We start from the raw sequence: 21,736 nt of genomic DNA on the forward strand, positions 1-21,736 counted from the left end.
ATTAATCTATATGACAATTTAGTTGATTAGAACTTCGTTTAAGTGGATCGTTTTATGATCTTGCGACTCATTTCAGCCAATTGGTATGTCAGCTTTTTCCAAAAATATAACTCAAGGTCCTCTGCAACAATATTCAACATATTTGTCATAGAATATTCTTGGACCCAGGGCTTACACTTACAAAAAGAAAGTAACCATAAAACAAGAGGGGATAATTCAAGAAATAATACAAGCAGTGGTTGATAAAAAATCTGAAAACCAACGATCAGATTTTTAGCAAAGTTGTGTATAAACACATGAACTCACAGCTAACTCAAAGAGAGTTGTGTGTAGAAATAGAATAAGTTCCCAGCTGACCAAGACAAAACTGGAAGGCTACTGGAATTTAAGGCATACTAAAGTATACTCTGCTAATACTGTAAATGAATGTATATGAATTAGTGCACTCAAAATAAATATAGTGCAATTATGCTCATCACTTGAATAGCATTAAAATAAATCAATGCATTTGCAGCAAAGCTTCTTTATATATACCGGTACTTTCAAATCATATATAAGTCTGTACTTGAATTAAAAAATAAGAGTTGGCAAAAATGTGATAAAATATGATTACCACTATAATGTTAAGTATGTTTACAATAGCATTTATACAGGTAACTTTCACTGAAAATGTAAAAAAAAAAAAATCACTCAATGTTTTTAGCTCACCTGAGCTGAAAGCTCAAGTTTCAACTTCTCAAGAATCTCGGGGCCAATTTTAGCCAAAGTAATAGTTGGTAAAAAGCATCCTTGGGTAAAGAGGAAATTTAAATTGTTAGAATGAGGCAATGGGGCCAAACCCTCTTCCAAAGGGGAGATAATCAAGAAAAGACAAAAATAAGAGAGGTCATTAAAAAATCTTCTCAAGAACCACTGGTTCCACCTCTGGGCCAGAAATAATGAAATTTATGCGGAAGCTCCAGATGTAGTGTAGATTCTAAACTGTTCAAATCATGGCCCCCTGGGGAAAGGGTGGGGTCACAATAGGGAATCAAAGTTCACATTCAAAAATACAGGACTTTAAAATCTTTAAAAATCCTCTTCTTAAGAACCACTGGGCCAGGAATAGTGAAACTTATGTGGAAGCTTCCAGAGGTAGTGAGATTCTAAATTGCTCAAATTATGGACCTCACAGGTTACCCCAAGGGGGTAGAAAAAAATCTTTTAAAATCTTCTTCTAAAGAACCACTGGGCTAGTAATAGTGAAACTTCTGTGGAAGCTTCCAGAAGTAGTGTATAATCTAAACTGTTCAAATCATTACCCCCTGGAGGAAGGGTGGGACCACAATAGGGAATCAAAGTTTACATTGAAATATACAGGACAAATCTTTAAAAATCTTTTTCTCATGAACCACTGGTCCAGAAATAGTGAAACTTATGTGGAAGCTCCAAAAGATAGTGTAGATTCTAAATTGCTAAAATAATGGACCCCGGGGGGTAGGGTTAATTGGGCCACAATGGGAAATCAAATTAATACAAGGGGGAAAATGTGATGAACAGCAGGGCCAGTGACTCAGGGGAGCATTGTGGCCCATATGCCTCATGTTTATAAATAACAATTACCATTGGATTTTAGTAGTTCTCCCTTCCAAAATTCCTCAAAAATAATACCAAAATATCCCAAGAATAAGTGATCAAAGTATTCATGTAAAAAATTTTGACACAAAAGAAATGTTTCAAGTACTTGCATGAAGTATATTTAAATATATATATGAAGAGTATTTATTAAAGCTCAAATGTCCATTAAACAATACAAATTTGGAGCAGAGCAAACACAGACCTCTAAAACATCAGAGGTGGGATCAGGTGCCGTGGAGGAGTGAGCATCCCTTGCCGACTGGTCACACCCACCGTGTGCTCCTTGTCATGATCGGGAAATAATGGAAAAATCCGTTGACAATTCAGCATGTAAATAATGGCCTAACAATTAGTATGAAAAACGTCAGTCAGCATTTGACTTAATGATAAATTGTATTTGCTGACAAGGTAAATGTTTATTCAACAGGTTCACCTATTGACCAAATCTGTCCTGGAAAGAAGTTTTGCAAATAGTCCCCAGTACCCCAAAATGTTGATTTTTTCCATGTCAGCAAGGCACTGGCCTGGGCGGAATTTAGAACTGTGGTGAAAAACACTGCTCAGTTAGGAGCAAAAGTGCTTTTCTATTCTGCAACTTTCAACACACACTTACAAAAATAATGCAGTAATATAAATATTTTTAATTACTTTATTATCACAGTAACAATTTGTAATTTTGAGATTTTTGAAATATGGAAAATATAATAAACTACATTGCTTTGGAAACAAAGTTACAATTCTTAAACTCTGCAGACAAAAATAACAGAAAACTTTAGATCATGCACTCCCAAACAGCATGGAATATTATGGTTTTGAATAACATAAAAATCAGTAGTGATCTTAAAATGTCACTCATTTGGTTTTCATTGCCCAAAACTCGATACTACATTGTATGAAGAATGCCAGTGTTCAACGAAAAGAAAAATGGAATCGAAATTATTTGATTTCTTCCATCCACCGAAAATCTAGTATCTAGTATTCTACAACAAACATTGGGAAATATATAACAACTACATTGGGATATGCTTATCAAACATTTACATTACATTCTCTGCTAACCTGCTGTAGATGTCTAACAATTACATTTTATTCTCTGCTAGCCTGCTGTAGATATCTAATGATTACATTACATTCTCTGCTAGCCTGCTGTAGATATCTAATGATTACATTACATTCTCTGCTGACCTGCTGTAGATATCTAACATTTACATTACATTCTCTGCTAGCCTGCTTTAGATATCTAACATTTACATTACATTCTCTGCTAGCCTGCTTTAGATATCTAACATTAACTTTACATTCTCTGGTAGCCTGCTTTAGATATCTAACATTTACTTTACATTCTCTGCTAGCCTACTGTAGATATCTGACATTAACTTTACATTCTCTGCTAGCCTACTGTAGATATCTAACATTTACTTTACATTCTCTGCTAGCCTGCTTTAGATATCTAACATTTACTTTACATTCTCTGCTAGCCTACTGCAGATATCTAACATTTACATGTACTTAACATTCTCTGCTAACCTGCTGTAGATCATTATGTATGTAAAATAATTTTAAATCCCACTATAATAATACATCTACATGTATATATTTATTATAATAATATGTAACTGAATTATTTAATCAATGAACAAAAATGAAGTGAAAAATTCAAATTTTTGAAATTTCAAAAAATACATGTATTTCTTGTCAGTTTAAAATTGAATGAAAAAAAATTCACTGGGTTCCCAAAAAGTAAGTTTTCCCTCTAATGACAGACATACATTTTTATGTTAAAAGAATACATGATTGTACATTGTATAAAGTATTTAAATGGGATGTTGGTTGTGGATGTGATAAACAAGTTTTATTTTAAAAAAAAAAGTTTTATTAAGGATACAAAAAGTATACAATTCAACATGGAATAAAGACTACAAATACTCTCTCATAAAAAGCATATTATGAAGAAAGAAAAAATAAGAGGAAGAATAGATAATCTGATGAGGCACCAAGTTTGAGCATTCTTACAAGTAAATGTGAACTAAAGCAAGACAGCTTCATAAATGAGTAATAAAAAATAAAATGTTTTAAAAAATATCATCATGATTTTTAATGTACATTGAGGGGTTCATTAGATATCATTTTTAATTCTAATCAAATGTACTAACTTTTTTGTTTGTTTTTATTCTATCCTCCTTGAATTTTTATAACTTAATTACTTTTGACTGCATATGATAAGCATGGAATGAACCTTAACATGTATTTTGTTACTGGACATGCTGATTAATGTACAAAAGAGCATGTTAATACACATCATAAATAAAATGCCCATGTGGAATCTAAAAATGTTCATCCTAAGAGAGCAAATGCCAATGTTTTCTGTGAGTAGCACCATAATCATATGCCATATTTTCTCAAAACATTTCAAGTCATTCACAACAGTTGAATATTTCCATTTTTCTTGTTCAAAATGTTAAGGAAATCAAAATACCATGTAGATTTGTTTATCATGATAAGTAGAGTCTACCTGCTTAACCATTAGAGTTATAAAACATAATGATATCAATATTGTGTAAATGACTGAAGAGGATGGGGTGTTCTTGGCTGCATTTTTAAATTATTTAAACCTCCCGGAAAAAAGGAACTCTCTATAAAAATATAGAAAACTTCACTAAATATTATAGCTGGAACATGTGTGGTTTTTCTTCTTTTCTATATACATGTACATGTAATGGTTTATGGCTAGATCATATTTAATACACTTAGGTGGATCTGTTGGGTAATTTGTTGACCACCAGGTCCCCTTAATTATGCTACCTGGATAGAAAGGAAGATAAACTGGTCCTGCATTTTAAAAAAAATACAGGGCTTTTCTGTGTGTGATTCGGTAAGTTTAATTTTAGCACAGGGTCCTCCTGTGTTTTTGTTTCATTCAACTTTAGTGCAGGGTCCTTTTATATAAGTCAATTTCCCATGTGTTTGCTTCATACAGTTTTAGTGCATGATTCTTTTGTGTTTGATTCGGCCAATTTAATTTTAGTGCAGGGTCCTTTTGTGTTTGATTAGGTCAGTTTAATTTTAGTACACGTCCTACTGTATATTTGATTGAGTCAATTTGATTTTACAGCAATGTTTGGTACAGTTTTTTTTCCAAAATTGAAATGCAAATCATATCCTTCTTTTATAAAGAAAATTCACAAATAAATAATTGTGTCTTCATTTTTGTGAATAGCATCAGTGACTATTAATGTAATACAGTCAAATAAAAAAAAAAAAAAACAAGCACACCAAAAAAAAATCAAAAACAAATTTAGTCATGTGGTCACATTTTCTGACAGATATATACCTACATGTATATTCTTTAAGTTAACATTCCTTTATACTTCATTGCATTTTTTTTTAAACATTTAAACCCTTTGTAAAATTGTGTGAGAAATGAAGGCAGGCTAATGACATATTGTCTCCGTTATAATGTATTACATAACTATAACTACTGATCAATAACACAACCTCTATATTTGATCTACATGTACATATATCTACATTGGATAATCACCTGCGTATGTACATTGTATATATATATATATATATATATATATATATATATATATATATATATATATATATATATATATATATATATATATATATATATATATATATATATATAGGAAAATCCCACAACCAATGAATCAGTCACAAATAACACAGCTTAATATTGGTGAGTTCCAAGACAAATCACTCAGCAAAATAAAGGATTTCAAGTTTTACATGTAATAATAATAAATATACAATGCTAACAAAAAATAAGCTAGCATACCCTGTAATATTCAAGATCTGGCTTATACTTCTCTAGAACATCTGAACCAAAATATCAAAACTGGGTCAAAGTTCCTCATCTGATAATTAACATTATAAAGTTAACTACAACAAATTCTGAAAAAAAGAAGATAAACTTCATTTTAAAAGTCATGCAGAACTTAAGAAATGAACTCACCACTTTTAAGTCATGTCATTCATGGCTGTGTTTAATGTTCAGATATCACTACAAATAATAGTATCAGCTTTTATATAAAGAGCTCTTAAACATTCTCTAACACTGTGTAAATAATGCAAATCATATTTTACACATACAAGTAGAAAAGTACATGTACAATGTATAATAGTAATATAATTAATACATACATACACCAACCAAATTTATTGCATTGAAAGGGAGACAAAATGATATTGTCCTAATAGTAAGCTTATTTATTGTGGAAAAAAGCATGTTTATCACAAAACGTGTATAATAATTACAAGTTAATTAGCATCAATAAACATAAAAATCCAGTAATACTGAACAATCATCAGCAAAACCTCTTCAGAACTACTCCTTATTTTAGAAGCCCATTAAGAAAAAAAAATTGTGATTGCATGTAATTGAGAGAAAAGCTAAATTGTATCAACCCCAAAATCTGAGGTCATGTTGATGAGGGAAAAAAAGAATTGTATTCCAATCTCTGAGTAATGAAATGAAACAGAGCCTTGTCCAAAAATAAATTGCTTGAAAAAAAACTGACAGAAAGGCAGATCAAGGATTAATTGGTTTTGTTCTTATTTTTATGGAAATGTAGAATTTTTCATTCTAAATATTTATATTTGTGAATGTACTCCAATTAAATTTTCTGTGCATGCAGGAGTACATATAAAATTACAAGAAAAATTAATTAATGCATGCAAAATCCATGTTATAACAAAACTGAACAGATCATATCTATCTGTATGTATAATTCATATTATTTATCCTATATTCAACTGCAAGATTGCTGGTAATTACTTCTCTTAGCAAAGTAGAATTTCATTTATGAAAACCAACATACCATGATCACCCTCAGGGGGGAATAACTATTTTTCTAACACTGATTTTTACCTACACTCATTTAAACTGATCTGATTTTTTGTGTTCTGTTTTGTTTTGTTTTTCCAATGAGCATTTAAAATTAAGCATTGCTACACACCGGGCCAATAGTTTATTTAGAATGTTATCTTCCTTTCTAGATTTAAAATGACCTTGTTCAATACAATGACCTGAGAGTCGAATTCTCAGATTAGATGAAAAAGTTAGAAAAAAAAATCTAAGTCCAGAAAAGGCAGAAAATATTGGCCAGTTCATGCCCTAGCATCTTAGATTATACATGTAGCAGCAGTCACTTTGATAAAAGATGCATTACTTGTTCATGAACATGTTTTCAACTCAGTTCTATATGTTTTGACTCAGAATAGGATTTAATACGGGTACCACAAATCTACAGTCAACTGTCAATAATAAATCTTAAACTGCTTTAAACTATAACAAAACAAACAATAATAAAAAAAATTGTGCATGTGTAAATATCAAAAATCCTGATTTTTTTCTTTAGAATGCATTAATACCTAAATATTTAATTTTCTAAAAATGATATGTTTCTTTGACTTTAAGGAAAAAACAATATGTTAAATAAAGTTATAAATATCCTTTAAAAAATAGTCTGATAGATGGCACAAAGCATACAAAAATAATAAGAGCATAGATGTATAATCATGTAAACGTATTGTATACACGGCAGTAGTTAGATAAATTGGAAGGATTTGACGGCCTCTATGGTGAGTCTGGTAAGAGTTATCTACTCCTTCTTTTGCTTCCGTAGTCTTAAGTAAGGCCAGAATCCCATCCAGAACTATACAAAGAGAACAGTTAATCAGTTTTATTTTCCTAGTCCTGGTTTTAAGAGCATATGTCTCATCAAAAACAATGCAAATTTTCTAAACTGTAAAAAATGTACGACAAAATTTTGTGCATGTTTTAAACACACATACAATCCTTAGAGTCCAATTCACTTAATGTCTTTATCTGAAGCCAAACATAAGACATAATGACCTTTTTGAAGGAAGAGCTTTTCTGACATAAGATTTATAAACAGACAGTAGCATACCTTAATTTCAGGCTTCATTCCCAGGTATAAATATCTCGTGTGAGCACTAAAAAAAAGGAACTGCTTACTCATGACTTATACATGTATAAATATGAAAAAATACAACTATAGTTTTAGAACAGAAAGAATTGACAAGGGAAAGTGTATATTTGAATTTACATCAAATTGACAAACAGGAGATTTATTTTTCAACCCTAAGTCAATCTTCCTGTAAACTCATATGTTATTTAACTCCATAAGAAATTTTGACAATTATTGTAACTGCCTGATCATCTAGCTGTCAAACATTTGCTATTGAATTAGTACATATTATTCAACAGTGATATTCTATCCACTTCTTTTTAATACAAGATGATGTGAATCATATTAAGTTAACAGTAAAAAGTAATTTTGCATTTTGAGTTCAATTATTAAAGCACTGAATTATTATTTTTGGATGTTATCAGTTGTATAACAAGCATCTGACCATACCGACAAATACAGAGCATTAGCGTGGTATGATAATTTGTTGACACAGCCAGGTGCTGTACATGACTGATGAAATCAAAAAATAATAACTGAGTGCTTATATTTACTTTCTCTTATTTTTTATTATAAATTGATCTGGGATATTGTTCATCATCTATACACAAACACTGAAGTAAAAATAATTTTTTTCATAATATTTGCAAATTTGATTGACCTGCATATTCTGCAAAAATTGGACAACCACAGAAAATCCCAACAATTTGGTTAATTTGTGTTTTACCTAAATAATACTGAGAGGTAGGTACCAGTCCCTGCCAAGATGTGCCACCAGGCGTGAAGCTGGAAAACTGGTGCAAACACCCCTAGATATTCTTTTCTTATGAGCCTGCAAAACGGTGATAAATTTCAACAGTTATTATGCATACAGCTATTATTACTTCATGCTATTATAATTCATGCAACTCATCAGCATTATATTTCTATTAATACTTCTGAGTTTGTTATACAGATAAATTTTCTACTTGTTCTTGTTACTAGTGTTCTGAATCAAGGCATTCAGATTTTTGTTACAACATTTCTAATTTTGAAATAACAGTTTATGCATGCTTATTACTGCATACAAATAAAATTCTGCTTTATTCAAAAATTAGATAATTAAAAAATATTTTCATACAACTCTTAATATAAATATCCAAGAAAACAGCATTTTACAGTCCTCATACTATTAGCAATACGTACTGGAGATTTCCACAGAAATGTTGATCTAAGTTCCAGAGGATAAAGCCAGTCATATAAGTAACAAGACCAGTTATATACAGAGGCGTGTTGTGCTCATAGTTTCTGAAATATGTAGTCAGAGTCTTGGAAGAGTTCTGGTATGTTCACAAAAATAAATTCTTGAAAAGCGTAGCATACATGTATTTAGTTATCAATTTAAATTCATATACATGTACCAGTATTACACTGTTCCTGCTATGAAAAGTTTTAGAATTTATTTGTTAAATTGTCCAATAGTTCTACTATTCAATCACTTCTGAAACAGCTTTATTATTTTGAATTTCAATTTGAATACGGATTAGTTTTTAGCCGGGCTTTGCTGAAAGCAAAGTCCTGGCTGTAGGCATCGTGATCGACTGCCTTACTATAAATAGCACATGTTCAGAAAAGTAAACAAAAAGCCTAACAGCGTCAAAGCAGACGCTTCCGATAAACAAAATAGTCATATTGAAAGACAATACTTAAACAAATATTTTTTACATCTCAATCTACGGAATTGTTAATTGATCAATATTTTTGTTTGAGAATTAAATTGAAAGAGGAATTAGATATTTACTTTATTAGGGTAATCGTGATATAACAATTTGTGCACATACGCTACTGAATGCATATTGTAAGCGAACTATTTTCAATAAGCGTGGGCTTTTCGACAGGTTACTATATTTCATATCGTTTTCGTCGATGTTATGTGAGTGGTTATATTCTCTGTTTTGTCTTTCAGCAAATAAATAGATAAGTAAATTGGAGTTTAAAGAATTAATTAATGTGCGTTATACCTGAATTAGGTCGCCTGACAATTGTACATGGTGTATCTGGTGTATCTAGTCGGCGATAAAAGTACTGTTTGTTTGAAACTTTAAGAATATCTCTAAAAATATGTGCATTTCTTTAACTATGAATTACATAAATTATAAAACCAATATGAATATAATTTTTTTTTAAAAAATTAAATTCTAATTCAAATATATCTGAAGAAAAATCAGCAAACCATATGGTTCAACATTCTTTTTAAAAAAAGTTTGGCAATTGACAGACAAACATTTTTTGTAAAAAATTAATTGTTTTCTTAAAAGTTAAAATTAGTGACCTTAAATGTTTAAATTAGTGACATTAAATAAAACAAATGACTTATATATTCTCCTCACTAGCCATATGTTATTGGTAGAATTAAAAAAAAAAAATAAAAAATGTGTAGGAGGTCAGTCGGGTATAACCGGAAACAAACAAAAATTTTTTAGCCTAATGATATATGTATGTAAATATTCATGAAGATTAATCTTACAGTTGTAATACTGGTAATGCTGTAATGTTTTCAATATATTACTACTCAAATAAAAAAGTTAAAATTTTAATGCGTTTAAAGAAAAGGGTTTGAAAATACGGTATTACTTCGATAACCCTGAATGCAATTAAAATAACTTTCTCCTTTCTAATAAATAATTTCGAACAAAAATCCTTATGATGGTTAAGATCTTGTGTTTGTTTGTTTGTATGTTGTTTAACGTCCCTCTCGAAAATTTTTTCACTCATATGGAGACACTACCACTTGCCGGTGGAGAGCTCCAAATTTTGTCCTATACTCGGCACTTACGGCCATTGAGCAGTGAGGGATCTTTTTCGTGCAAGTACCTATTGCGACACGGGACCTCGGTTTATACGGTCTCAACGGAAGGACCGGTCTCCACGTCCCACGGTGGGATTCGAACCCGCGACGTAAGGATTAACTCCTTACTTCGCGACTCTAGAGCAGACGCTCTTACCACTGCGCCACGCGAGCGACTAAGATCTTGTGTAAAGGTGATGTAAATGAAGTTCAAAACTATTTGTTTTCTTTCATAATATGAAATAAACAATGCGATTCCATTTGGTTAATATTCTAATTTAATAGTATTAATTTAAATGACTTAAATGGATAAAGATTTATATTCTGTGAAGCATGGAATATAAATAAATAAAAATGTAAACTTTAAGATAGAAATTTCATGTGAATATGTTTATGTATAATATATAAAATAATTATTTTTATCCCATGTTTACCCCTTTATCCCGTGGATATGACTCATTGGATAAATTTTTCATAATCCACAGTTAAGTGCAGTTGTGACGTCACAATGGTTTTTGCGTTAGCGTGATGAAGTAAAATAAAGTGGTGTCCTATATAAAACAGTGTAAAACATTGGTTGTGAAGTATTAAACAAGGGATAAAAAGAATCTCCCATGATTTGTAGTTGGATATGACTTTTATCCAACTCGTTGTGTGTTTTTATCCCCTCGCCAAGGCTCGGGGATAAAAAACACACAACTCGTTGAATAAAAATCATATCCAACTACAAATCATGGGAGATCCAATATATACCCATTTAATAATCAATCGAAATTTTAATAATCGAAAATTTTTATGCTTACAAATTCAGATCAAATTTTTAGTGAAAAGTCAATGGTATGTTTTGAATGTGAAAATTTTGTTCGAGACTTCTCACCTTGGATTCATCTCGTATGTACTCCCAAAGCGCTTTACAGTATATTGAGCGTGCGCGCGCATTCCAAAAAAAAGGTCTTAAAACACATGCAAGCTCTCAAGGGTGCTGGGAAATAAAAATCGTTTATGTTAATATATAATTAAAAGAAAACAACATATAAAAATGTTCATAAGTCTTTATCTAAGTACAACACATTATAATTTTTTCAGAAAAAGTTGGTTAATCTTTGCTTCAAAACTTCCTGTTCAGAATGAAGAGCCATCTATGTACGAGCCATAAAGACCTGAATACATCATGATTTTCTCAGGCAATGACCATTATGGCCGAACCTGGAACTAGAACTAGACTCATAGTCATGTCATAAAGATTAGATAATTATAATTTTCGTGCAGCTGGTTTCCTAGAGGACCAAAAATAAAGAATATTTCTTTTCTGATTAATACAGGCATGTAGTATCATTATCAGAAAAAAGGAGAATTGTCCAAACCCGAAAATCCTATTCCGTTGGAGAAGGAATAGGGGTGGGCTACAACTTACTTTCACATTTCGAATTTCATTAATTCATTACCAAATTACCGTACTTTTAATATGCTACAAAAAAATGATGGGTTCAATCTAATTAAAATTAGACTATCCATTTTGCTTTTAGTAAATCTGTTCGTCGCTCGTGATAAATACCTGGTTTATATTACGAAGAGTGAGATGAAAGTTCCAATTTAAATTTGATTGTGAAGAGTCAAGCAACCTTTCAATGTACATTGTCCATTGTAAAAGTTTTTGTTTGAAAAATGGTGACACCCATAGCTCCTCCGATACTATGTATGTGCCTGTATGAATCAGCAAAACCACTCAAAGTGCACTGTTACCATGCATAACCATTGTGAGCTTAATGTTTAGAAAGGTATAAATGTATTTTCATTAAAAAGATCACTAAGTCCTATCCTGGGGTCTTAACGTTGGGTTCTGGACCGTAAATTTTAATTATTGGTAGATGGGTTATTGTTAATCATAATCATACAAACTCTACCTGTTAAATATCAATGGTCAGAAAGAAAGATTTTCAAATATGTACTAATTTAGGATTAGACAATACACTCGAATATATTAAAGCCCGGCTTTCAGTACTTTCAGTACTTTGATTATTTCATGTAGTAACACCTTTCTGAATCTGCATTGAAAGAATGAGTTATTGCCCTTTAATAACAATATTAAATTGATAGAAAAACGTTTAGTCAATTACCTCGTGAAATATACTAAATTTTTATATCACTGTATGTCAAGTAAGAATCCTAGTGTGTGATTTATGGAGTATGTTACACCTCTCACTATTGATTCATTCTGTTATTTGCCCTAACATTATAGATGCCATGTATTGGCTTCATTATAAATGTACATGATGTATTTTTGTTTACAGTTGAACAATGATTAGAACACAAATGTCTCAAGTAAGCTTATTAGATGGATAATTATCGCTAATACGCAGCAAGTAAAAAAGGGTGACAAGATGATGCAATATGAGTAGAGCTTTACCCGGTGCAGATCACCAACAGTGATTATAAACATGCTAGTCTTTAAGTGTGCAAGAAGTAATGTGAATACAGGTTAAAACATATTTCCTTAAGAAATGTAACCATTTGTGTAAGTGATGCTGTTAATGATAAAACATAATAAATGAGGGGTGGGCCGCATACAAGCCCACATGGTTTTACCACATTATGCATTGGGTGAACAAATTATAATTTACACTTCACAATGATGCTTGCACTTTTCCAAATACAAAAACTCTGTACCTCTTTATGGCTCAACTCTATAGCCACAGGCTCATGATTTGAACAAATATGACATTTCTTAAGAACTTTATAATAATATGACAAATGTCAACAAAGTTTTTTTTTTTTTATTTATATTCTAAAGGTACTGGTATGTAAAATGTTGAAACACTAGACTACTATAACATATATTTTATGAATTGGGAGGATTTGGGGGATTTTATCAAGAATAAATCTACTTTTATATGATTCTGGATCTTTTTTCTTATATATTCAAAAAAGAAATAGGATCCTTTATATGGCCCACATTTAACCATTCTCATTTGCTTTAAGAAGGATACCTATAGAGGTCTTTATATCAGGTGTTTAACAAGATACTGGCAAGATTAAGTGGAACTTCACTAAAGGGAAACATTTCCTAGTCAGGTGATTCCAACAGAAAATTACAGATAATATGACAGGTTTGCAGATGACAAACAACTGTCGATAACAGAAGCCAAACTGAGACTGTCTGTGGTATCATAATAAACATAGAATAATATTAAAAATATTAAAACTGTTTATAATGATTAATACATGTACTTACAACATTAACCTGACACTTGAGAGAACCATTAAAGTGACTAGAAAACCATAAGAAACCTGAAAGAAAAGATGTGTACATAACAGGTAGAAATTCAAACTTTTATTATGAAACAAGTTTTTCAATACATGCTTAGTATATATACAGCACTGGTAATATACTGTATGCTCTGGCACACATTAACAAAATACACACTTCTTCATGATCTTTTGAGGTGAGAACCAAACATTTCTCATTTCTTTTATGAGGTATTTTTTTTTATCTTATTTAGTGTAGAATTTATCACATTGGTACAAAATATAGAAATAGAGCCACTGCTTTATCACATTCATACAAAATATAGTACATTTTCTTTTTAAATTACACAGCCCTGCATGCATAAATTTTTACAAAACTACAATATTTTTTAAATAAAAATTTGTAAATTAAAAAAAACAGAAGAGAAACCAAAAAAAAAAAAAGAAGAAAGACTTCCAAAAAAAAAAAAAAAGAATTATAGACATAGTGCTTTGTTTACCTGCTTCTGACCTTTTACTTGTCACAGATGTCAGTGGTACAACCATAACTTATCTGTACATTTTTTATTCGACTTTTTTTTAACAGTCAGAATTAACCTTATGAATGGTGATATTGATAAATGGGAGTGTTCTGAGATAAGGACTGGCTCATCAAGAGCATTTTTTTTTTATATAAGTGCAGATTTACCTGTACAATTGCCAGTCAGCCATTGACTGATGGAGAGGATTAAGTGACATTAATGGAAAATTTCTTTATTTGGTGTTATACCAAATAAATAAAAAATAAATATCAAAAGCTTGTATGAAATGATTAATCAATACCATCAATTTTTGTTTTTAGCATTTAAGATTCCTCTTAGCACATTAAAAATTAAAAATCTCACATATACAATACATGTACTTACCTGAAAAAATATCACATGTTTGCTGAATAAGTAAAACTGAAAAAAAAAATTAAAAAATGCAAATTAAATGTCAAGTGACTACTTTACAATACAAGTGCTCTTACATGTATAATTAATGCAATAAAATGCTGCATTGCAGTGTTACTTAAATCACAGTATCTGGTAATTTAGATTGTCATTTTGTTACTTACTGCAGTGACAACAGCACAATATATAGCCAGACCAATCTGTAATGGTCGATTCTTATGATTCAGTGGACTAGTGACTTCTAAGCTGGAGAAATATATAATATATGTGTCTTAGGTCTACTCCTATAATGTTACCACAATAAAGGCATGAAAATGCTACATATCATATGGATGTCATTAAATTAAATATTCATTGTTATTGGTATTGACAAAGATTCTTGTGAGAAATATTTGCTGGCAAAAATTTACGTTTTTTTGATATTGAGTTTCATAAACTACTGGCATATAAACAAACTAATTTTTTTTTACTTTAGCATAAAACGTGATAATACACAAAAATTCATAAGATGCAAGGCATATGCTCTGTCTTATTTTTTAAGCTGATCAATCTTGTGTTTATGACTCTTCATGACATTCTTTCAGAGGAAATTAGATAAACATACTCTGAATACAAATGGAAAGCTGCTCCATAGATCATAGGTAACTCATCTAAAAGCTGTAAAATAACAAGAAAGAGAAATTATTAGATGCAAAAGCTTTATATCAATACATCATAAACTTCTCAACTATATGTCAAATAAACCTCAGTTTATTAGGCACCCTCAGTTTATTAGGCACTAGTATGTTGACAACATGTTGAGGGGAAAACAAAACATACTAGATTAAGATACCTTTTTATAAAAAAAAACCAGTAAATTAATTAAACAATGCATTCAAGGAATCCGACAATATATTCAAGCATCTATATTTTAAAAAAAAACAACAAAAAACCAGGAGTCTCTAAAGAGACTGTAGCTCTACTGTTTTGGACTTGAAACTATATGGCACCACCAATATAGAGAATAAAAATGATTCCTGGTTTAGTCTCTGTGTTGTAAATTTTACTGAAAATGGACTAAAAGTAAAGGAGGAGTACAGTTTGTCAAAATCAAAGTAGAAATATGTCCATAGGACATGAATGCCCCGCCGAGGGTATATTAGTAATGCAACATGAAAATTTGTATAAGTGTATGAAATTTGATGAGAATATCTTGAATAGTTTCTTTAAAATTGAAATTGAAATCTAAGACGTTTGATATAGATGATAAATTCTCACCAAATTATGTATAAATGCATAAGCTTACAAAAATGTACCTTAAATGGTTTCTTTAAAATTAAGCAAAATGCAAATTTAAGAAAAGTGAGGTCAAGGTCCCAGAAAAGTTCAAGGTCAAACATTTTTGATGCAGTTGAATAGAACTCATAAATACGTATCAGCATATTAAGTTTGATAAAAATATTTTGAATAGTTTATTTAAAACTGAGCTAAACACTAATTCAAAATATATGAAAGGTCAAGGTCAAAAAATGTTGATACATTTGAAAAGGTTACATCAGTATGTATTAGCATACGAAGTTTGATAAAAATATTATGAATGGTTTCTTTTAAACTGAGTTAAACACAAATTGAGAAAAGTGAGGTCAAGGTCAAAGGAAAGGTCAAGGTGAAAAAATACTGATGCAGTTGAATAGCTTACATCAGTATGTATCAGCATATGAAGTTTGACACTAATTTAAGAAAAGTAAGGTCAATGGTCAAAGGAAAGGTCAAGGTCAAAAAATGTTGATGCAGTTGAAAAGCTCTTATCAGTATGTATCAGCATATGAAGTTTGATAACACTATTTTGAATGGTATCTTTAAAACTGAGCTAAAAACTTATTTAAGATAAGTGAGGTCAAGGTCAAAGGAAAGGTCAAGGTAAAAAATATTGATGCAGTTGAATAGCTCTCATCAGTATGTATCAGCATATGAAGTTTGCAAAAAATATCTTGAATGGTTTCATTAAAACTGAGCCAAACACTAATTTGAGAAAAGTGAGGTCAAGGTCAAAAGAAAGGTCAAGGTCAAAAAATGCTGATGCAGTTGATTAGCTTACATCAGTATGTATCAACATATGAAGTTTGATTACACTATCTTGTATGGTATCTTTAAAACTGAGCTAAACACTAATTTAAGTGAGGTCAAGGTCAAAGGAAAGGTCAAGGTCAAAAAATGTTTATGCAGTTGCATAGCTCTCATCAATGTCTATCAGCATATGAAGTTTGATAAAAATATCTTGGATAGTTTTAATGAAACTGAGCTTTGAACAGAGCTAAATGCAAAGTGTGACGGAAGGACAGACGGAAGGACGGAAGACGGACATGACAAACACTATATGCCCAGGTCATATTCATGAAGGGGCACAAAAACCTGGGTCTACATAATGAGTTATGTATCTCAGTATTATAATCTACTTGTGTACCAAGTTTTATTGAAATCGGACAAAAACTGTAAGAGGAGTGGTGTTTTGAACATTTCTATTTTTATTTACATGGCTACATCTTTCATCAAAATCATAAACCTCTTTACCTGTTTTCTGAGTAATGTATCTTATTTAGTGTAGTTCATGGTTGTCCCTAAGATCTGGGGGAACTTCCCCAACTATAATGATGTAATCCCCCAATTATTCTGGTATTCCCCTCAACCCCTTGTTAGAGGCGGAACTCCAGACCCCCTTCTACTTTTTTTAATGTCTTCTGCTATTTCAATTCTAAGGGACAACTATGGTAGTTAGTGTAGTCTAATTGTGTAACATTTTTATTGAAACTGGACCAGGAATAGTTGCATTTTGAAAAAGTGTTTATAGACAAGTAGATAAAAAGATGAATAGCTATTAAATGGATGACAGGCACCTTACCATTGCATGAGTTCTCCTGATCTCTGCAGACCAGCAGAGCTAAAGATCAAACAATCATATACCTGTAATCATACTAATCAAGTATCCGGGAAAACTCAATTCAAGATATGCATGATATGTTTCTTGCTAAACCAACCAATAACAGTATTTTGAATTCAGTATAAGACTGAGAAATGAAGGTTGAGATGATATGCACAACCCTTTCAATGCAGGGAGGGGTACGCCATGGGAAATTCTGTGAAAAATAATGAAAAACCTGCATCCTAACTTATGACATTATTAAGTAACTCCCCTACCAGTGAAATAAACCCTGAGGCTCCGTCCAAATTACTTGATTAAAGGAGATGTTATAAATGTGTTAACATTTGATCTTACATTTAACAGATAAAAAAAGCAAAGTTAACAAACCTGCATACTGTATAATAAAGTCATATGAAAACACCAAGAACCAAATCCTACAGCTGAAAAAAAGAAATATATTAATATTAACCAAATACATTAATATTAACTAAATATATTAACTAAATATATTAATATTGATTAAATATATTAATATTAACTAAATATTGCCAGATTTAGGTACAGCCTAGTTATTATAGTTAAATGATAATTAAGCTACAGAAATACTAGTTTTCTAAAACAATTATGCAAGCTAGGACACTGATCCTGTTGATTTACTTGGTTTTTCAACACAAAACAATTATATTTCAGTATGTGAGAAGTGTAATTTCTAGAAGCAAAAAAAAGAGCCTCTCTAAGTTGTAAATACAAAAATTTAAGTTTTTTGATGAGAGAATAAATGGTGTTGTTATGTATAATAGTCACAAGGAATGGTGCTCTGAACACCTCATAATTTTCCACAAAGAATATATTTATGCATATGTACGATTCAGCTTATTAATATACATTTTTATATTTCTCTATGGAGTTAAGTGATGTCATTTTGTATGTTTTTATAATAAAAGTGTCTGCTCAATCATTTTTCTTTTTGGTTGAAAAGTTCAAGTTAACTTGTTTTTCTTGACAGCTACATGCAATCACAAATTTAAAGTTGAGATGAGGGCCATTGGAAACTAGTACTAGCTAAGTCTGCATGGCTTACATTTCAGAAAATAATAATTATACTTGTCAATGATTATTAGTCCCCTACCGGTGAAACCGGAGGGAACTATGTGTTTTCTCGGAGTCTGTCCGTCCATCTGTCTGTCCGTCTGTTTGTCCCTCTGTCTGTCTGTCCCTCTGTCACACTTGTTTTTCTGCACTTTTTTTCTAAACACTTGCAGATATTGAGCTGATTTTTGGTATGTGAGTGTATCTTGATGAGTTACAGATCAAATTTGCATTTCGTTCTGCTTCAATGATTTTTGACGGAATTACAACCTTTTCAATTTTTCAGGGTTTTCCGCAATTTTTTTCTAAATGCTTGCAGATATTGAGCTGATTTTTGATATGTGACTTTACCTTGATGAGTTATAGTTTTTTTTTTTTTATAAAAAATCTAAGTAATAAAAAACTACTAGATGAATTTATGAACCTATATCCTGTAAAAAAAATTGTCCTGGCAAACAGTTCTGTGTTTTGTTTGAATTAATTATCCACTCATTCTCTACCTGCATATTAAAAATGGAATTTGAAAACGTATTATATCAGTTCTAAATAAGTGACTACCGGGTAAAATTTTATGAAGTATCATGAAATTCTAGTTAAGTTATAACAAAAGAAATTGTGTTGCATAAATATAAGTTGATGTTTCATGATAAATTGACTGGACTATTATATAATGTACATGCTGGTGTATTTATATAAATACATGCATTTACTTGTATTTAAAACATGCAGTTTCTTGTTTAAATTATACTACAAGTATGTTTATACCACGATTTTGGTTTTAGTGTTGAGAAGCAGATTCATATGTAAATCATCATAAAATTTCTATTCTAAGAACGAATTATAGCCTGTACAAAGAAATTATGTAATTACTTAGGGGGTTTTTTCATTGGTTTTATACTACTGTGATATGTTGACAAAGGCTGGACATTTCAGTCATATTATCATAAAATTCAGGTAAAAAAAAAAATCAAAAGCCTGAAAGGCTTCAATGACGTCGAAGAAGAAAAACAATTTCAAAAGATCATTTTGAATTTGAAGATAGCAATAAGTCAAGTGAGTGACTCAGGAGACATAATAAAAAAAATAGTTTTAAACAAAATATCACAATTACAGTCTGGGGCCTTATGTCATGGTCCGAATGGAGCAGGGTTCGAATTGACCAGACACCGTCGAACATGTTCATGCTAAATTCTTATCAGTCAGTTGAAGAACTATGAAGGATTTCATGAATTTATATAATATTTTTTCTAATTGCCAATGTCAAAGCGTTGTATTAGTGATTGCATCTAAACTACAACCAAGACTCTGTTCTGTTACAATTACGATCGAGTTACGATCGGGCGTGGTATACGGTATACTGGGAAATGGAGGAAATGGAGAAATACAGTAATACTGGTCAATATCATCGGCTTTTAGGATAGAATTGGTTAGAAGATTTTATAAGTAAAGCTAAGATTTAGAAATTCAATCTTTTTAGTCTTGTAGTATTCGTGTTTATGTAATTTTGTAATTATTTTACCTCCTGTTGTGTTGTTTATGTTACACGGTTATCGTTCCGAAATGTTATTCATGTCATTCCACGCACCCTTTCTGTAGAAATTCATCCGCAACAACCATCACATTTTTCTTGTGTGAGAATAAAACATAATATTGTTGTTTTGCAATAGAATTATTTGCAGATATAGTTGATGCAATTTTATTTTCAAGCTATTATTCATTTTGAGCGTTTTCAAAGAAATGGTTTATAGCTATTGCTATTTTCTATTGCGGATGCATCGACTGACACACTCGGTCGCGTACATATCCGGTCGCGATTTCAACTGGGCGCTTGCTAGATGACGTTCGAGCTCCAAGAGCTCAACGTCATAAAAATCAAAACTTTGGTTACAGAATATTATGGGTATAATTACATGTATGCATTACTGGTACAGTCCCTGAAACGTTCTACTTTCCCATTTTTCCGTTCGCTCACCGTTCGTTCACCGTTCGTTCAGCGTGCGTTCACCGTTCGTTCACCGTGCGTTCACCGTTCGCTCTCCGTTCACAGTTTTGCGTTCACCGTTCACCGTGCGCTCGCGTTCACCGTTCACAAAGCGTTCAGCGTTCGCTCTTCGTTCCGTTCACTTTGCGTTCACCTTGCGTTCAGCGTTCACCTATCGTTCAGTTTTCATTGCCATTCGGAACTCCCAAGTGAAAGGACTTATCTTTTTGTAGGTAAGGAGTTACAGATTTTTTAATTTAATAACTAACATATCGTGTTTGAAGAATCATTATTTCATGGGGGAAAATATCTAAGATATATATTTTTATTATTCTAACTTAGCTATTAGGTTATTTATTAAATTACTCTGGAAAATAAATGTTGTTATAAGCACATTCTGTACCTATGTAGAACGATGCTGAAATATTAAATTTAACTAAGGGCAATTTTGTTGTTTTGTTAAAGACGACAAATCGTTAATGGAGATATAATTATCTAAGTCAAATAATTACGCAGCAAAATTACGAAAATATTTATTTCTAACGCGTTTTTTAACTCAGTTACTACAGAAAATATGATAGAACTAGTTCTGAGAGTTATACATAGTACTGCGGATATCCTGTTAATTTATTATCTTTGGAGCGAATTAAATTGATAGTGTATTTAAAGGAAATATTTATTTAAAATGTAATGCACTACAGAATTTTCGCTACTATAATACATGTATGTAAAGTCTATAGTTATAGAGAAAAAAATTCTTTCTTCACCGTAACTTTATATGTTTGCCATTCGATATGATTAACCCCCCCCCCTTTTCCCCTAAATCGGTTACTTAGTCAGTACTGTATTTCCAGAAAATTTTAATTAACCTGTTAAAAAAAGTTAAGGTCTTTTTTAGAACAAAAATTTCAGTCTCAAAACAAACATGCATCTAAAAAAGTCACAAAACAATAGTAGTTCACAATGTACACGTGTCGGCGGTGGTATTTGAAATTGGCAGAGAGTATGTTTCAAATTCAAGTGTTAATGCCCAATATATTTTATTCATTTATTATTCAAATGTTGGTATCAAATCTAGAAATGATAAAAATAAATGTTATAACTTGTTGGAAATACTCGCACTTCGTCTTCGATGTGACGAAACTTTCACACCTGCACAGGGTCGAATGATTTTGATTGACAGGA

General features: G+C 31.2%; 1 protein-coding gene across 2 annotated transcripts in view; it reads right to left on the reverse strand.

Moving 5' to 3' along the window:
• Positions 1-7,004: 7,004 nt before the first annotated feature.
• LOC133191912 (alkaline ceramidase 3-like) overlaps positions 7,005-21,736 on the reverse strand; it is an 18,304-nt gene continuing 3,572 nt past the window's right edge. The window contains exons 3-11 of one of the 2 annotated variants that reach the window (XM_061327674.1): positions 17,869-17,921; positions 15,187-15,239; positions 14,747-14,828; positions 14,556-14,591; positions 13,637-13,692; positions 8,763-8,864; positions 8,305-8,409; positions 7,557-7,602; positions 7,010-7,301 (exon numbers count right to left, since the gene is read on the reverse strand). In XM_061327674.1, coding sequence (XP_061183658.1) covers positions 7,248-7,301; positions 7,557-7,602; positions 8,305-8,409; positions 8,763-8,864; positions 13,637-13,692; positions 14,556-14,591; positions 14,747-14,828; positions 15,187-15,239; positions 17,869-17,921 — 587 coding nt within the window. In that variant the 3' untranslated portion in view covers positions 7,010-7,247. Of the gene's footprint in view, positions 7,302-7,556; positions 7,603-8,304; positions 8,410-8,762; positions 8,865-13,636; positions 13,693-14,555; positions 14,592-14,746; positions 14,829-15,186; positions 15,240-17,868; positions 17,922-21,736 lie in introns of both variants that reach the window. The other variant, XM_061327681.1, reaches the window with a different exon arrangement.

Source organism: Saccostrea echinata, unplaced genomic scaffold, assembly GCF_033153115.1.
Source record: "Saccostrea echinata isolate AGI-Se365-2 ecotype Australia unplaced genomic scaffold, CSIRO_AGI_Sech_v1 ptg000001l, whole genome shotgun sequence".
In the NCBI taxonomy this organism is placed as follows: Eukaryota; Metazoa; Mollusca; class Bivalvia; order Ostreida; family Ostreidae; genus Saccostrea; species Saccostrea echinata.